General features: G+C 41.2%; 1 protein-coding gene across 6 annotated transcripts in view; it reads left to right on the top strand.

Moving 5' to 3' along the window:
• The window catches only part of Bend7 (BEN domain containing 7), an 87,663-nt gene that overhangs the window by 42,609 nt on the left and 28,134 nt on the right, over positions 1–16,920 (top strand). For all 6 annotated transcript variants that reach the window (XM_052728194.1, XM_052728198.1, XM_052728196.1 and 3 more), the window contains one exon: positions 3,301–3,526. In XM_052728194.1, the coding sequence (XP_052584154.1) occupies positions 3,301–3,526 (226 nt within the window). The remainder of the gene's footprint in view (positions 1–3,300; positions 3,527–16,920) is intronic.

Here is a 16,920-nt window from a genome sequence, read left to right as displayed (position 1 = left end):
TGGCAGGCAGAGATCTGTCTGGATCTCTGTGAGTTCAAGGCCACACTAGGAACAGAGCCAGGCGTGGTGGTACATACCTTTAATCCCAGCACTAACCATAAAGGTCTGGAGGTCTGTACAGACAGACAAGAAGTGACAGAGCTGGGCAGGAAGAGGAAGTGATGTAGCTGGGCGGACAGAGGAAGTGAGATGGCAGAACAGAAAGACACATAGGCGTAGGTATACAGGAAGTGGGTCTCTTTGGTGGAGGGTCTCCAAGTGGTAAGAATGTGGCTGGCTTCTTTCTGCTTTTCTGATTGCTCAGCTTTTTACCCCAATATTTGGCTCTGGGTTTTATTAATAAGACCGTTTAGCACTTCACCTGCAGCCAGGGTTCATAGTGAAAACAAGATCATTAGTATCATGTTTCCCAGCGTAAGGCCAGCCCTCCCCCGCTTCTTTTTTCTCTAAAGGAAGTGGTGATTTGTGGCACCTTTAAACAAGCGTTAGTGCTCTGTTGTTACCTGCCAAGAAGTCTGAATAGGAGGCAGGGTCGGGCAGGGAGGAGCTGGCTTAGCTACCTTTGCCCTCATCGGGCTAATCAGACTACTTACTCCTCCGTAAGGTAGGTGAGTGGGTGAGTTCATGTTCCTGGAACTGGAAAGATAGCTCAGAACAACAGTGTTAGCCTGGCAGTGGGAGACAGAACAGAAAGCAGTGACGGCTTTGGCCCCTGATGGCCCCTCTGCAGTCACACACCATAGGATTACAGTGTCATAAGAAGGCTTGGCTCCACAGAAACCTCCAGATGTCTAGTTTAGGCGTCATAGAAGGTGCCACAAACACTAACTATACTGCAGTCTCCTAAAGCTTATCTTCAAGACCTTATTAAGTAAGGTACTGCCCCACTCCTTCCTCAGCCTCCGGTATCCCCTCTGCCCCCAGCTCCAGGAGCCAATCCTGCCTGATGTTAGCACTTAGAGCCCTTGCTCAGATCCTCTCGGCTAGTGTTCTTACCGTGCAGTGTGTGTGTGGTGGTTTGTGTGAGTCTCTGCTGCAGAGCCAGCCTTGAATCCCTCTCCACAGAAGGTACTTAGTAAGTAGGTACTGAGTCGGGTGGTCAGTTTCTCCAAGTCTCCTCACGTTGGAGCCGGCACGTGAGCGTTCTAAGACACTGGTGTGTGCCTCGTCACAGCATGTCCGAGACTTGTAGACCACTTCCTCCATAGAGGGAAAGAAAACTCTGACCTAGTCGTTGTGCTGAATTCCTATGGAGCATTTTGTTTATTCTGGTACACATCTCTTGGATGCCAACTAGATTCTTGGCACAGGGAACTTCAGAGCTGTACATCCCAACTAAATCAATGCAGTGAAAAAGTGCTGTAAACACATTCCATAGAAAGTACTCCGCAGGCATTAAGATGGGAGTGGCTGTGTTGCCTGATGTTTTATTCAGGTCAGTGTTTCTGAAGCTAGGGTCCAAGTCCTCCAGGGGAAATTCTGGAAATCTCAGAAGTCAGGTGACTGAGTTTTAAGCACCAGGTAAGTGTTACAGAATCCAACCCAGAGTTACATTAAATAAGTTGCAGGCCTTTCCCTCTCCTTTCTTGCAACTTAAGAGCTCCTATACCACCCACGGTGGTCAAATAACTGCAGGATACACTCGTGGGGGTGTCTCATGGAGTCTACATGATCCTGGAATTCCTTTTAAAACTCCAAGATAAGCTTATTTAGAATTAAAGTTCATAGGATATGCAAAATAAAATTTCGATTTTGAATAGACCCTCATGCCAGCCTTATGATAGAATTCTCTCCATTCTTACAATTCCACATTGGATCACTTGACAAGTGTTTCCTGATGCTCGGTGTGGGCCCATTCCATTGCAGGAATTAGGCGTTCAGCCTTTGGCTCCTGTCAGACTCCCTCTGTACCTTTGACCAGCAAGCAGCAAGATGCGGAAGCCAGGGACAGTTGACAGCTCTGTCCTCACAGTGATGTTTGCCAGGAGTTCAGAAGCCAAACATTAAATGGCAGAGTGGAGCAGAAGAATGAGATCACTTTCCAGCTAATCCAGTCCAAAGTTCCTTTTTCACGGGGCAAGGCCCAGGCACCTTCCTTCGCTATCGGAATGATGTAGGCTGTCTTCTGAACATTCTTGACTTTACAATGTGCTGAGCATTTGAGCACAGCAGGACAGCAAAAAGAGTAACTTCCATTGACCAGGAGAGAAACTGATCCCAAACCCGCTCATCTAAGGGGACTTCTTTACAGAGTTGCCAATATAACATTAAGGGGTGAGCTGTGATTATATATACAGCTTGTGTAAGTAGGGCATTCCTTTCATTCTGATTAAATCTACCAAATGCAGTTTTCATATTGAAATAACATAAATATAATAATACAAACATTGAAACAGTATAAACATTATTAATATAAATATTAAAATAATTTAGATTATGGCTAATGAAATTTTAAGTTTACTAAGTGCCTACTATGTAGACACCAGAGATACAAAGCATAATATAATAAATACCAATGTGCTTGTGTTAAAGAACAGACAATAACAGTGCGTGGCTACATCTGTGGGTAGGAAGGAGTTAAAAGCTCTGGGAAGGAAGTGCCCTGAGCAGAAGTGCAAGGTGAAAAGGCAGGTTGAAGACATCCAGAATGTTCTCTAAAGGACTTTAGGAAGTTCCTGACAATCAAGGAAGCCAGTGCAGTGGTGTTCCAGGGTGTTCTGGGACATTGCTCCCACAAGTTAGTGTGGGGAGTAGATTGAAACTGTGGGACCAGCTGCCATTTTTATTTTGCATTATCACTTTATGGAAAGTGATACATTGTGGTAAAAAGAAATTTATAGCTAATAGGAGTAGGGGACCTGTGGGTGTAGCCCTGTATTTGTAACCTTAAGTGAAAGAAATTATTTGGCATTTGAATTATTTTGAAGTCATTTTTGGTACACTCTCCTTGGTTTCTTCATTTACAAAATGAGGGTTTGGGGTGTAGGTGATTCACGTCTCCTTAGCTATAGAATTGTATTACTGTGTAATTATCCAGCCTTCTCTGAAATGTTTGTGTGAATAGAAGCGTGTGTTCAATGTACTTGGATAAGACTTCTATTGGAATTACAGCATTCCATTTTGCAAATTATAAGTGGTCATTGATTTTATAAATTGTAAATTCTAGCACACATAACTGGGACTGTGTAATTTACTGGATATGGACATTTCAGTAGCCACTGGTATTTTTGCCGCACTTACACCCAAGGTAACAGGTTTCACAATCTTGCTTTTAATGAAACATTTCTGTTCTTTTGGTAGCCAGAAGTGCAACTTGCTGAAGGCTTCGATGTGTTTATGCCTAAGTCTCAGCTGGACTCTATATTGTCAAACTACACTCGCTCAGGAAGCCTTCTGTTTAGAAAACTGGTGTGTGCATTTTTTGATGACAAGACTTTGGCTAACTCCTTACCCAATGGGAAGAGGAAAAGAGGACTCAATGACAACCGAAAAGGACTAGACCAGAACATCGTGGGTGCAATCAAAGGTGGGTCTGTGCCATTCATTTTATGGGTTATTGGTGAGTTTTGCCTCTATGCCATTAAGGTATAGGCAAAATGATGCTGAGCTAACTAGAGGTTAATTTAATTTGTTGTTAGCAACTTACCCTTAGGTATGACTCTTGTCTGTAAGTCCCCACCCCAGATACTACTAGAATACTACTCAAGATAATAGTAATTGCTGAACTCAGAGCCAATTTTATCTGCTGCAGAACCAAAAGGACTTGGGAAGTGAAAGTATTTTTTCTAGTAATTTCTAAGAACTTCATTAAAATATGATTTTGGCAAATTTTAAACTTAAATTTTTAAGTATAAATAAATAAAGGAGTGCATTTCTTGAAAAGTTCAGAAACTGTGTTATCAAGACATTACATCTGAAAATATTTTAAATATGTATGCATGAAGCCACTCAACTCCCTCCCACACATTCCTAACCAACTTAGTTCCTTTTGTTTCCTACGTTCTTCCTTTACCTCCTTTGAATGTATGTCTGTGTTCCACCATGCTTTGGGAAGTGTAGCTGAAGAGTTTCCCTCCAGTTCCTGCCAAGCCCCAGCAGTCCCGCAGCCCACTTATAAAATAAACACAGACGCTTATATTATTTAAACTGTTTGGCCTAATGGCTCAGGCTTCTTGTTATCTAGTTTCTGTATCTCAAATTAACCCATATCTATTAGTCTATAAGTTGCCACGTGGCTCATGGCTTACCAGTACCTTATATCTTGCTTTTTATGGCGGCTGGCAGCATCTGTCTCACTCAGCCTTCTTGTTCCCTCAATTCTCCTCTCTGCTAGTCCCTCCTATACTTCCTGCCTGGCTACTGGCCAATCAGCATTTTATTTATCAATCAATCATAGTAACATATATTTACAGCATACAAGACATCCCACGGCAGGGAAGTATTTGGATACGTATGTCTTCATCCCTGGCCACTTCCATATCTTACACCTAGTTCTTCACTGTTCAGTATCTGTATTCAGGACTCTGAAGACTATAACTTTAGGAAGAGAAGGATGTAAATGTTATTATTAAAAAAAATATACTCCAAATCTCAGTAAACACTACCATGAAAATGAAACCTTAAATTGGGGCTTCACTTAAACTCAAACATCTGAGTGTTCTTCACCGGCTCTGTTCTACTTTGTTGTGATTGTCAGGGAGACTGACTCAGAGCCACCCCACCTCCTCTGCTGGCCATTACCCTGCAGAATGAGTAAATGAATTCAATAATGCTTAAAGGATACTTGGAAATTCACAATTAACTTTACAAAATAATTCAATTTTTAAATGGAGCTAGCAAGTACTGGACACCCTGTGTTCATGGCCAGAAGGACATAGCCTTCATTAACAGGAATTTCTCATAGTCAATCAAAATTTTTTTCACTTAGGATGACAGTTGAGTTCTATTAAATAAAAAGCGCCACAGAGGATCACAGCCCCTGCCATTTATGAAAAGGATGAGTCAGCCTACAGTGACACTAAAAACAAGATTATGGAATTTGAAAACCAGTCAATGATATAACTAGGACTCACTGAAGTGGAGAAGGGGCTGTTTCCATCTCCACAGACTGGGCCTCTCAAACATGAGGGTCAAGGCTGCTGATGCATTTCCAAAATAAACATAGGAATTGGTTTGATTTTCTTTCTTTCTTTCTTTCTTTCTTTCTTTCTTTCTTTCTTTCTTTCTTTCTTTCTTTCTTTCTTTCTTTCTTTCTTTCTCTTTCTCTCTCTCTCTCTCTCTCTCTCTCTCTCTCTCTCTCTCTCTCTCTCTCTCTCTTTCTTTCTTTCTTTCTTTTTCCAGGACAGCATATTAACATTATAGAGGCACTTTGAAATTGGGGAACTATAAATGACCACATTTCATCTTAGTGACATTAGGAGAGCTAGATTAATAATAGATGGTAATGAAATACATCATTACAAGTAGACTGATACATCAGACAAGACTTTAAAAATCTGTTACCGAGTAATAGACTAGACATCAGACAAGAGTTTAAAATACACTACAAATCCTTAAAGAAGGTATGCCTTCCTCTGGACACAGGAGACAGTTGTTTAGCTTGAACTGTTTGGGGAGGCCCCCAGGCAGGGGGATCGGGATCCAACCCTGGTACATGAGCAGGCTTTTTGGAGCCCAGTGCTTATGGTGTGACACCGTGCACAACCTTGGTGCAGGGGGGAGGGGCTTGGACCTGCCTCAACTGAGTGTGCCAGACTCTGCTGACTCCCCATGGGAGACCTTGACTTGGGAAATGTGGGGATGTGGGGTGGGTTTGGGGGGAAGGCTGGGAGGTGGGGAGAGGAAAGGGGGGGCAAAATCTGTGGTTGATATGTAAAGTGAATAGAAACTTTCTTAATAATAATAAAAAAAAGCAGATATGCCTTAATTTTTTCCAAGCTCTACATTTAGCTATCAATAAATATGGCAACAAGACCCCTACTCCTACTACAAAATAAGCAAATTATTTTAGTCAAATAACTCAAAATTCCCATATACAACTTTTATTAAAACTCTGTTCTGGTTTTATTTTGTTGCTGTGACAAAACACATAACTAATTATAGACCAATTTTATTTCTTTCTCTAATTAAAAAAATAATTCATGCTGACAGAAATCGTAAGTCCAGAAAACTGAAAGGCTTCCCTCTTCAGAGATTACCCTGTGGCCTCCTATAGTCTTTATTCAACTATGACGGTGGCATCTGCGGGCTTTGTAAGACATCTCGTTTGTTTATCCTTCCTGATTTCTTACGAGCACCTTGAAAACAAGCTTTGTCTTGAATGTTCGCATTGCCTGTGTTACTCACAGGAAGTCAGAATATACCACTGCCAAATGTGTTGATCCTCTGGTGGCTTCAACTAAGGGCACTTGGCAGGCAGCACCCGCCAGCAAGAGCTTTGTGGGAACTCCGTCAGGTGCCTTAAGACAGGCACCCCCACGAAGAGTCCATTGTCATCATGTCCATGTAACTCCTTCATAATTTTATGTCAGGTCATAGAAGAGGACTAGAGAGGGACCTCACACCCAAACAAGCTAGCACTGTTCTTTAAGTCTATTGAACTCGCTCCCAAATCGTTTTCACTCTCCTAAGAAGAATGGGTAGAAGCTACTAGGCCCCATTGGGTTGGGGTATTCACTCTTCTTTCTGTGTATGCTTGTCCTCTTAACCTACCTGCCTGTTATCAGTTGATTTTATAGCCTCAGTCGTTGAATTTTAATGGGATATAGGGAAACATTTCCTTCCTCTACACACTGTAACTACACGTTGAGTGAGTGAGTAGACACAGGTTTTTGTTTTTCATCTTGACTTACGCCTTATTTTATTAACCTAATAGGTTTAGTGCTAAGTATTCTGTCTTCTCATAACCAATTTGGAATCAGAGACATCGAAGTATACCTGTAAATGTCTAATCAAGTTATCTAATAAATTGCCAGTGAAAATTATAAAGTAGAAAGCAAAATGGATTGTAAATTTTACTATAAATCTCTTAAGCCCCCCCCCATACATCTTTCTTTGCCATGTTTCTCTCTATATGGTCTTAGTATACATATTATAAATGATTTGAAAGTAGGTGGTATTGAAAATCCTATAGAATAATAGCTATTTCTAGTTTTTCTTACTATTGGTAGAGAGAAACATTCTCTGAACTCAAGTCTTTTAAATCTGAGTTATCTGGAGAAGCAGTAGAATGATTTCTTCCTACATACCAATCCCGAGGCTCTTTGGATTGCTGCTGTCATTGTCTGCCTCATATTTGAGAAAGAATTTTGTGTACATTTAGTATGCGTTCTGACTCTATCCCTTATAAGATAGTGAACCAGCTGTATATTATTTTGAAAAATTGTACAAACTAGGAAGAGATAAGTGGATAATTTTATAGACTCTTACATGTAAAAGTAGCAAAAGTGATTAGATTGGTTAAAACAGCAGTTGTGAAATGATGACATTCTATAAAATGCCTGTAAGTAGGAACAGAGATATCTTGGGGATTACATGTATTGGTTTACATATGCTGAGCAACTCTTGCATCTCTGGGATGAAGCCAACTTAATCATGACGGATGATCTTTTTTAATGTGTTCTTAGATTCAGTTTGCAATTTGTCTTAGGGTTTCTGTTGCTGTGGAGAAACACCATGACCATAGCAACTCTTACAAAGGACAACATTTAACGGGGACAGTTCCAGAGGTTTAGTTCATTATCATCATGGCTGGACATGGCAGCACACAGGCAGACATGATGCTGGAGAAAGAGCTGAGAGTCCTTCTGCATTTTGATCCTGCAGGCAATAGGAGGTGAATTGAGACACTGAGCATGTCTTGAGCATATATGAGACCTCAAAGCCCATTCCCACAGTGACACACTTCCTCCAGCAAGGCCATAGCTACTCCAACAAAGCCATACCTCCTAATAGTACCACTCCCTGAGCTTATAGGGGCCAATTACATTGGAACTACCACACAAACGTTTTTTAAAGTTAGATTTATTTATTTTATTATATGTTTACGAGTGTTTTGCCTCTGTCTATATATGTGCATCACATGTGTGCAGTGCTTGTGAAACTCAGGAGAGGGCGTCAGGCCCCCTGGAACTGGAGTTTCAGATGGTGCTGGTAAGAGTAGGCGTGCTCTTAACCTCTGGCCTTTCTGTCCGGCTCCAATCTGCAGGTATTCTAGTGAGATTTTTGTCACCTGTATTTGTCAGTGAAATTGGTCTATAGTTTTGTTTTTTATTGTGTATCTTTCTGGTTTCACTGTTGGTATTACGCAACCTTCCTAAAAGAAGTCCAGATTATGAGAGGGATTATACAAGGTGATATTTATTTTCTTAAATAAACTAGCTTTGACCGTCGTTCATTTAAAAATAAAATGCATCAGGGAAATAAGGTTACTAGGGGATGATTAACAAAGCTTTTTGTGTGATAATTCTCCCCATGACAGTATCTCAAAAGGAAAACATAAGCCTCTTTGTAGACATGGTACTTTTCACATAATTTTATGGGTTAATAGGGACTTAGACTTAATGATAATCTATTAAAAATTAATGGATAAATATGAACTAGGGTATTGCTAATGAAAGGACCCTTAATTAGGAAAAATTCACCTGAAGGCTGGGAGCATAGAGCACTTGTTTAGCATTTGTGAAGCCCTGGGTTTGATCCCCAGAATGATAAACAAAACAAATAAAGAAATAAAAACTTCACCTTAATATTTTGAGCAGCAGGAAACAACTTATCTCATGAACTAGAGACTTAGGGGGCAGTGCTGGGTAAAACTGAGTAGCTTAGATGGGATTCATAATTGGTTTTGTACCCAAATCCTAGAGTGGAGGTTTCTACTCCATTCTCTGGCCTCACAGCACTCTGTCCCTGCTAAGGCTGTCATTGACCTGCCATTAGTTGTTTCTGTGGTATGATCAGCAGACCATGCAGTTTGACTTAAAAGTTACCTATATGTGATGCTGACTGTCTGGATGCGCTTTAAAAACAATTATAACAAAGCAATTTTTAGAACCCTAGTTCTGATTTTTTTTTTTTTAAGATTTATTTATTTATTATGTATACAGCATGTATGACAGCAGGCCAGAAGAGGGCACCAGATTTCATCACAGATGGTTGTGAGCCACCATGTGGTTGCTGGGAATTGAACTCAGGACCTCTGGAAGAGCAGTCAGTGCTCTTAACCTCTGAGCCATCTCTCCAGCCCCAAGTTCTGATTTTTAATTTGGCTTTTTAGTAATCAGGTAAGAAAGTTTTTGCTATGTAACTGGGCTGGAGTTTTGAATCTCCTTGCATTCAACTGATATCACTTATGTATGTCAAATGGAAGAGATAGTTGGTGCCCATTACTCCACCCCCTGAACAACCCGGCCATTCTCCTGAGAGGTCATCACTGGGCTGTCTAGGGAGCCTCAAGGACCCAGAACTGTGGGAGGGACAGCTTATAGATTTGGTATTCCAAACAGTTCAAAGTTGAATGCCCAGTATCTTTAATGTTGCTCTGTCACATGACTTACAGGAATGTCCATCAAAAGCACCTACTTCATCCCATGACTTGAGACACTTGCAGTTCATATCTATTATTTGATAGGATCTCAATTTTCCACAGTTACTGCAAATAATTCATTTTATGGCGAATTGATTTTTTTTTTTTAAAAAAAAGCAAAGCTATTTGGAGTATAGGTGGGATGCAATTATCTTAACTCTTTGTCATATTTCTCTAGCTAAACATACTATTTTTAAAGTTTATTATTTATTATTTGACCTCAAAAGATTTGAAATAATATGGACATGGAGTTTGTATCTGGCTTATTCTTATTTTTTGATGGTAACTTTCCTGTGTTCTCAGAACTCCCTGAAACATTGGCTTTAATTTGCATATTCCTATGGTGATGATCTTACTTCTCTTTGTACAGAGGACAGAGGCTATAAGACATTAAAGTAAATTTACTGAACTTCCACATCAGAGTGTCCTCTCTGACTCCAAAGTCATTTTCTAGTATGTGTTCTTCATGGAGAAATGTTTGAAAATAAAGTATCCCACCCTTACATTTCTCTCTTAAAATTGAGCATTTTGGATTCTTTGTAAACTTTGCTGGGAAGGTGGCTCTACTGGTGGTCTAAGAGAACCAGTCAGGTACCATTGATGCAAAGCATCTTCAAAGTGAATTGCTAGTTAGACAAGAGTTTCCATTTATTTCCTGGATTCAAGGGTAGGCCTTTTCTTGACGATATTGAGAACTAATCCTATGATGCTAGGGAAGAAAATAGAAGGTTGATTCCTTCTCTAGTGAAAGAAACACTTCTAATATTGTCTGGTGCATAGAACTGAATTTAACAAAAGCTTGAAAGCAAATACTGCATAGAGCTTATCTCCCCAAGTTGTATGTAAATTAAATTCTTGGTTAAATGTTAGGCAACAAGAGCCAGTTAATGAATGCTTTGCTTCAGGAATCCTTTTGGAAGATGCCTTCATGGCATCAAGAATGCTAGGCAACCATTCTACCCGGAAGCTTCATCTGCAGCCCTCACCTAATTTTTGTTTATATTTTCCTACCTTTTATGGAGGCTCAATGACAAATGGGGCCTATTGAATCCCAACAATCCTATATGGGCATCCCTCAATTTTCAGTTCCTTTCAGAGTGGTTCTCATATTTCCATATGCATCAACATCATCTAGGATGTTGGTTCAAAATCTAGGTCCTGGGGCTCCACCCTCAGAGATTAATTCAGAAGATGGGGGACAGTCCCCAAATCTTGATTTTGAGAAAGTGACCACAGCAGCACACATCAGCTCACCGAGAAATTTAGTGTCCCCAGTTGTTCAAGACTATTCTCTTTCTCGTCTGGAGTAAATGATAACATAGCATCATTTCAAATCCTTCTTTGAACCTAAGGATTCTCTTTTTTGTTGTTTTGTTTTCTTTTGTTTGAGAGAAGATTTCATGGTATAGCCCTGACTGGCCTGGAACTATCTATGTAGACCAGGCAGGCCTGCAATTTACAGAGATCTAGGTGCTTCTGTCTGCCTAGTGCTGTGATTAAAGGCATGTACCACCAGCTGGCTTAAAGAGATTTTTTTTAATCCTGTGTTATACACAGGTCCTGGTTTCAACACACTTGAAGTGACTCTCCAGGAGTAGACTGAACAACTCTACAATATCTACCTCCCTCATTTCACCAAGAAGAAGGAAAAGCATTTCCAGATCCGGACGTAGGAATCAGCAAACACATGCCAGTAGTAGTCTTCCTGGTCTTAACACCACCTTCTCCACCCTTGGCAGTCTCTTGACCAAGCTCTCTTGATTACTTGTGAAGCACTTGTTCTGCTGACTTCTTCACCAAGCAGAGGAGTGGTTTCTGTTGCCGTTCACACTCTGTAGAAGTTATGAGAACAGCTTTTCATAAACCTTATGACATCGTCAGCATGCATGAGAATTTCTTTAAAACACAAGCCTTTAGTTTTAGCACCCAATGCCATGAGCCAGGAGCAGGCCACATAAAGATGAGTAAAATCCTAGCCCCTGACCATAGGGAACATTCCATTTGGTAGAGCTACAGGCATGACAGCAGTAACCAATAGCATAGACTCATATTCCAAGCCAAAATAAAATAAATGCCACATGCCCATTGTCTAAAGGGAAAGAAGCACAAAGGATTCGAGCCTTAGTAGAAGACTCACCAAATAGGTGTCTCTAAAATAGACCTTGAATGATGAGCAACCTGTCAAATGCAAAGGGAATGGGTGAAGTTAGCTATGGAATTGTTTAATAAAGCTTATCAATAACATGCAATGAAAGCCTTTTGCCTCCAGAACTAGTTAATGCTGATTCTAGTTATTGAACCTTGAGTCCTCAGCAACCAGTTTACTGTAAATTATTTTAACTTCAGAAACATAAGACCAATGGAATGAACTCAGACATAGTTTACCTACAAAGTTTTCATTGAGTGGTTGTTTTTAATTTTGCTTCTTAAAGTTACAGAGGTGCCATCACATCCCTAGTGAATCAGGATCCTGGAGACTGGGGCTACAGTGAGTCTCACTGTGTGTCCTGCTCTATAACTGGTCTTCTGTAAGCTCAAAGGGCACTCTCCTCTTCCTTAGAACTATTGCTCCACCTGTTTCCTGTGTAAGGAGCCATTGGAGATGTGGACAAACTTAACGAGTTGGTATGTCTTCTTGATTTTTCTTCAGCCTTTCATACATGGCTAGAAACAATTTTTGGTTAATTGTTGGAGCCCACTAGTTTCCTAGTTGGTTTCCTAGTAGCTGTACCCAGCAGGACTGCATAAGAGGTTGATTGGGCCATGGGCCTGGGTACCAGGTGACTATAACTAACAATGGGGAGGTCTTTTGCTCCACCCCTTGGCATTGTTATAAATAGACCTTTGGAATTAAGTTCTGGGCCGGTGGATAAGGATCCAGGTCCACCTGGGTCTATCCTGTGTTTTCTCTCTGTTTCTCTCCCCTCTATTTCTAACTAAGTCTCTTATCCCTCAATCCTCAAGAGTCCATGGGGTAAATAAGTGTGGGGGCTGGTCTCCCACAGTTAATTTCCAAAATCTCTATGGTAATTCCCAGTTGCTGAGTTCTCACCAAGCCTGCATTTTAACACTACTGTTAGGTTCACAGAGACTGCCTTCTGCCAAGGGAAGTTTCCGTCAAATAAACAGGGCCACTGAGGCATGGCTGAGTTGCATAGCATGATGGGCACCATTGCTCTTGTTGACATTGCCAGTTTGTATATTTATCATAAAAGTTTCCCCGCAGGTGAGAGCAGTGTCTTGAAGAAGGACGCTTCTCTTATCTGCATAGAGCCTACCACATGGGTTAACTGTGGTCCCAAACAATCAGCAGCAGGCATTTCCCACACAGCCAGCCGAATTCTCTGTGTAGCTGAAATGTTCCTGGCAGAATTGTATAGTAAGTCCTGAATTGGTCAGTCACATTCCTTGTAGCTTTTTCTGGGACCTAAAAACATCTGTCAGTAACATTTTAAGTTCAGTTTCATAAGCCAGTGTTGACTGGGTCATACAATATATGCATCAAAAATATGAGAGACTCAGAAAAACTGGTATTCGCTAGTATTTCTGCCCTAAAAGTGTATATGCAAATGATCATGGAACATTTGTTGTCTTTTTGTATTACAGACTAATGGCAAATCGAAAGAAAAACTACAGGTATATGTAAGCTTTGAATAAGAAAACCTTTTTTAAATCCATAGTCATTTAAAATGGAACGAAAGTCTGGCATTGACTTGAGGGCTGCCCCTAAGGGCTGTATAAGAGGAAGCATGCCTGTATCCATCTTGCTAAAAGCCCTGGTAGAAGAAAAGACCGCTGCCTTCTGTAAGGACTCTGGGCTTCTCACCACTGCTCCCTACCTACCGTTCTTTTCAAACACAACTTCCAGACTGTGTTTGCTAGATCATGCTGCACGCTTGCATGCTGTTCCGCCTTAGCTTTTGGCCCCTGTCAATGGTCAGCTCACGGTAGTTCTCAGAACCCTTTTTATCCTCAGACTTAACAGTTTCTTACCTACCCCATTCCTTTGATGGGAGCCAGTCTAATATTTCAGTGCCTCCCTCCCCTGTCCTTCTGTAGCCTAATGTACCATGTTGAATTAGCTGAGTTGGGTACAACTAAATAAGACCACATCCCAATTAGACCTGTGGCCATAGCTAGAAGCAAATGAGCCAGCTGACAGCCCAGCACAAGACACACAGGACACTGTGACTTAATCACAGTGTTTAGGGCCTGCTTTAACCTCTGACATAGCTGTCCTTAGGAATGTGGGCTGTGTCTCCCAGTCCTAACACCTGCTTCAGCCACACTGTTTTTAGCAGCAGCACTGACGTGCTCTACCCTGCAGGGTTGAAAACTTAGTCATGTTTAGTGCCTCTGTCCATTTGCAACTCATCCTGCTTCCTGGCCCAGATCTGCTCAATCTTTTTGTCCACCATCTTGTATTCATTTTTATTTTTCAGTTTTGCTGACCCCCTCTATCTGTACATCACTTTGTTCTCCAAAGTTCCCCCCCAAATCTCAGCATCTACCCTTGTTCTTTTTCTCTTTTATACTGCATACTAACAGTCAAGTCGTACTTGTAAAACCAAATTCTGTGATGTTGTTTTCCATACTCAGCTTTCATTTACAGACTAAATCAAGTCTAGTCCAGTCTCACTCCATTTCTCTCTCTCCTTGTTACTGTGTTTCCCAGTGCCTTCTACTGGGAGGGCCACCTAAGCTTGGACACCATCCTTCAGATACTGAACACTCCTGGGTTTTTACTCTGGATTTTATAGTCTCTCTAAGGGTCTCTCTTTCAATTCTTTCTGGACAGATCAAGTCATTTTTCCTGGTTAGGCCCAGGTATCATCATGTCAACCGTGAGACTCTCTCAAGAAGTCCACTTGTGCTGTTTGCAGCCTGCTCTAAATCCCAGTAGTACTGGAGCCTTTATGTGCTGTAGCTGTAAGTCTTAATGGCGTGTGTGGAAGATGGCCTAAATTGGAACAGTTCAGGAATCAAATCTGTGCTGTTGTCATTTCATTGGGAAAACAGATAAATGAGGATCTATGGTCATCTTTTTGATGTTTGAGCATGTGGTCTTCCTAATAAAGACTCGAAGTTCCTGTCGGCCGAGAATGCTTTCGTATTACTTTTAAATTTTTTGGTACATGAAACTGTGCCACTCATATAACAAATGCCCAATAAACCCAGAAAGGAAGGAGAGAACCAAGCAGTCAGTTTATCTTCCCTCAGAAGGGTTGTTTTTACACACAGGCTAGAGAGATGGCTCAGTTGATTGACTTTGTTCTGTGAGAATGAGGACCTGAATTTGGGTCTGCTGTACCCATGTAAAAGCTCAGGGTAGTGGTGTGTCTGTGACCCCAGCGCTGCGAGGAGTGAATTCCAGAGACCAGTGAATCCCAGGGTCTCAATGCCTAGCCAGTTGAGTCCAACAGCGAGCTCCCGGTTCAGCGAGCTCCCTGTCTCAAGACAACAATAAAGGTGAAGAAGTGATTAAGGAGGATGTCCTTTCACATGAACCCTAGACACACATACACAATCAAACACAACTCCACACTAGATACATAGACATTGAGTATGGATGGCAGTATAGTTTCCCATACCCAACTGGAAAGGGCAGCTGAAATTCTAAAAGGTGGAATATAAGTGTGAAGAGTAAAAGAAATAACACAAAAGATCAAATGATCTATCTTGATCAAGTATGTATAAATCTTATTGATAAAAGCATCAAGGAAATCCAAATATAAAACCAAACTTGTATCCAACGAGGGCTCTGAAAATGTGTTACTCTGTGAGAGCCAACAACAAGCTCCATCATATGCAAGAGAGAGTCTGTTCTTCTCATTTGCAAATGATCATCTAGAAAAAGTAAAATACAGTAACTTTACCATAGGGTTTGAGTTTGATTGAAGCCAATAATGGTGTCCATAGTCAGGCTTACTTTGTTATTTCCTGTCTTTTCTGTCTCAGGACTTCGTAGTGTATCATTATACACATGCAGCCACGTGTTTCCCTTAGCACTCCTCATCATAGCAAATCAGTGCCTCAAAGACAGGGTATCAAACAAAAAAGTGTGGGAACTTGATTGTAAGACTCAAAATATGAACCCAAAATTTTCCTAAAGCCAATCTCAATTAGAAAAAAGGGAAAAAATCCCACCAATGAGATGCACTGTCTTTGCTCTAACACCACCACCACCACCCACCCACCCCCACCCCCCCACACCACCACCCCCGTGCAGCGATGTGGTACAGACATGATGTGAGCACACTCATCTGTCCTGGAGGCCGAACCTTTCCGGTGTTTTATTCTTCTAGCCTGGTCACATCTGCAGTTAGGAGAGAGAGAGAGAGAGAGAGAGAGAGAGAGAGAGAGAGAGAGAGAGAGAGAGAGAGAGAGAGAGAGAGAGAATGTGTATGTTAGTGGCATGTATATATGTACACTACATGTGTGCCTGAAGCCCGTGGAGGTCAGAAGAGGTCACTGGATGCACTAGAACTGGACTTAGGGACAGTTGTGAGCTTCCATGTAGGTGGTGAGAAACTAGGTCCCCTGCAAGAGCAGCAAGTACTCTTTAAGTGCATCCCTCCAGCCCACATTTGCATTTGCATGACTGTGAGGACCAACTGGTGATCCGATTTCTCACGGAGTCAAACTGCAGACTTACTAGCTATGACGTGAACTCTAACCCAAGAACTGACTTCATAAGTTTGTCTGCCCAGAAGCCCTAGCTTTAAAAAGTGAGAAAAACTCATTACATTCTCATTCAAACATTCGTCTCAAGAGCAGACAAGCATAGGCGAGTTCCATGGCGCAGTGCTTGGGCAAAAAGAGATGGTAGGATGCATCCCATTTTCTGCCGCTTGCCTGCCTTTTTGATGATTCTCAGTCTTTAGGTTTTTGTTTTGCTTGATATGTGACTTCCTGGTCTATAAAATAAATGAGTTATACTCAAGATTTCCAGGGTACTTTTCAAGGAGGGTTCCTATAAATCTGTCATTTTGAAACATTTTTCTTTGCTGAAGGAAAAAATGAATTAAACAGTAAATTACGCATGCATCAAAGCTTGTTATTATTCTAGGTATTAACATTTTGCAGATATTATTCCCTTGAACTGTACCAGATGCATTAAACAACGGTATGCTGTATCACAGTTTGCCAACGGAAAGTGTTAATCATATTTCCCAATCATTGTGTTATAAATGAGCTCTGCTGTGGGCTTTCTTAACTGGATATAAATTTAAATTAGCTTTCTTTAATTTGAGAACTCATTATAGGCACTTCTCAGCCCACCCTTCCAGACAGAGATGCAACTGTAGTAAAGAGAGGAAGGGCAGGCAGAGGATATG

Source organism: Peromyscus californicus, unplaced genomic scaffold, assembly GCF_007827085.1.
Source record: "Peromyscus californicus insignis strain IS unplaced genomic scaffold, ASM782708v3 Scaffold_8__1_contigs__length_139910024, whole genome shotgun sequence".
NCBI lineage: Eukaryota > Metazoa > Chordata > Mammalia > Rodentia > Cricetidae > Peromyscus > Peromyscus californicus.
This window is presented reverse-complemented; position numbering and strand designations above follow the sequence as displayed.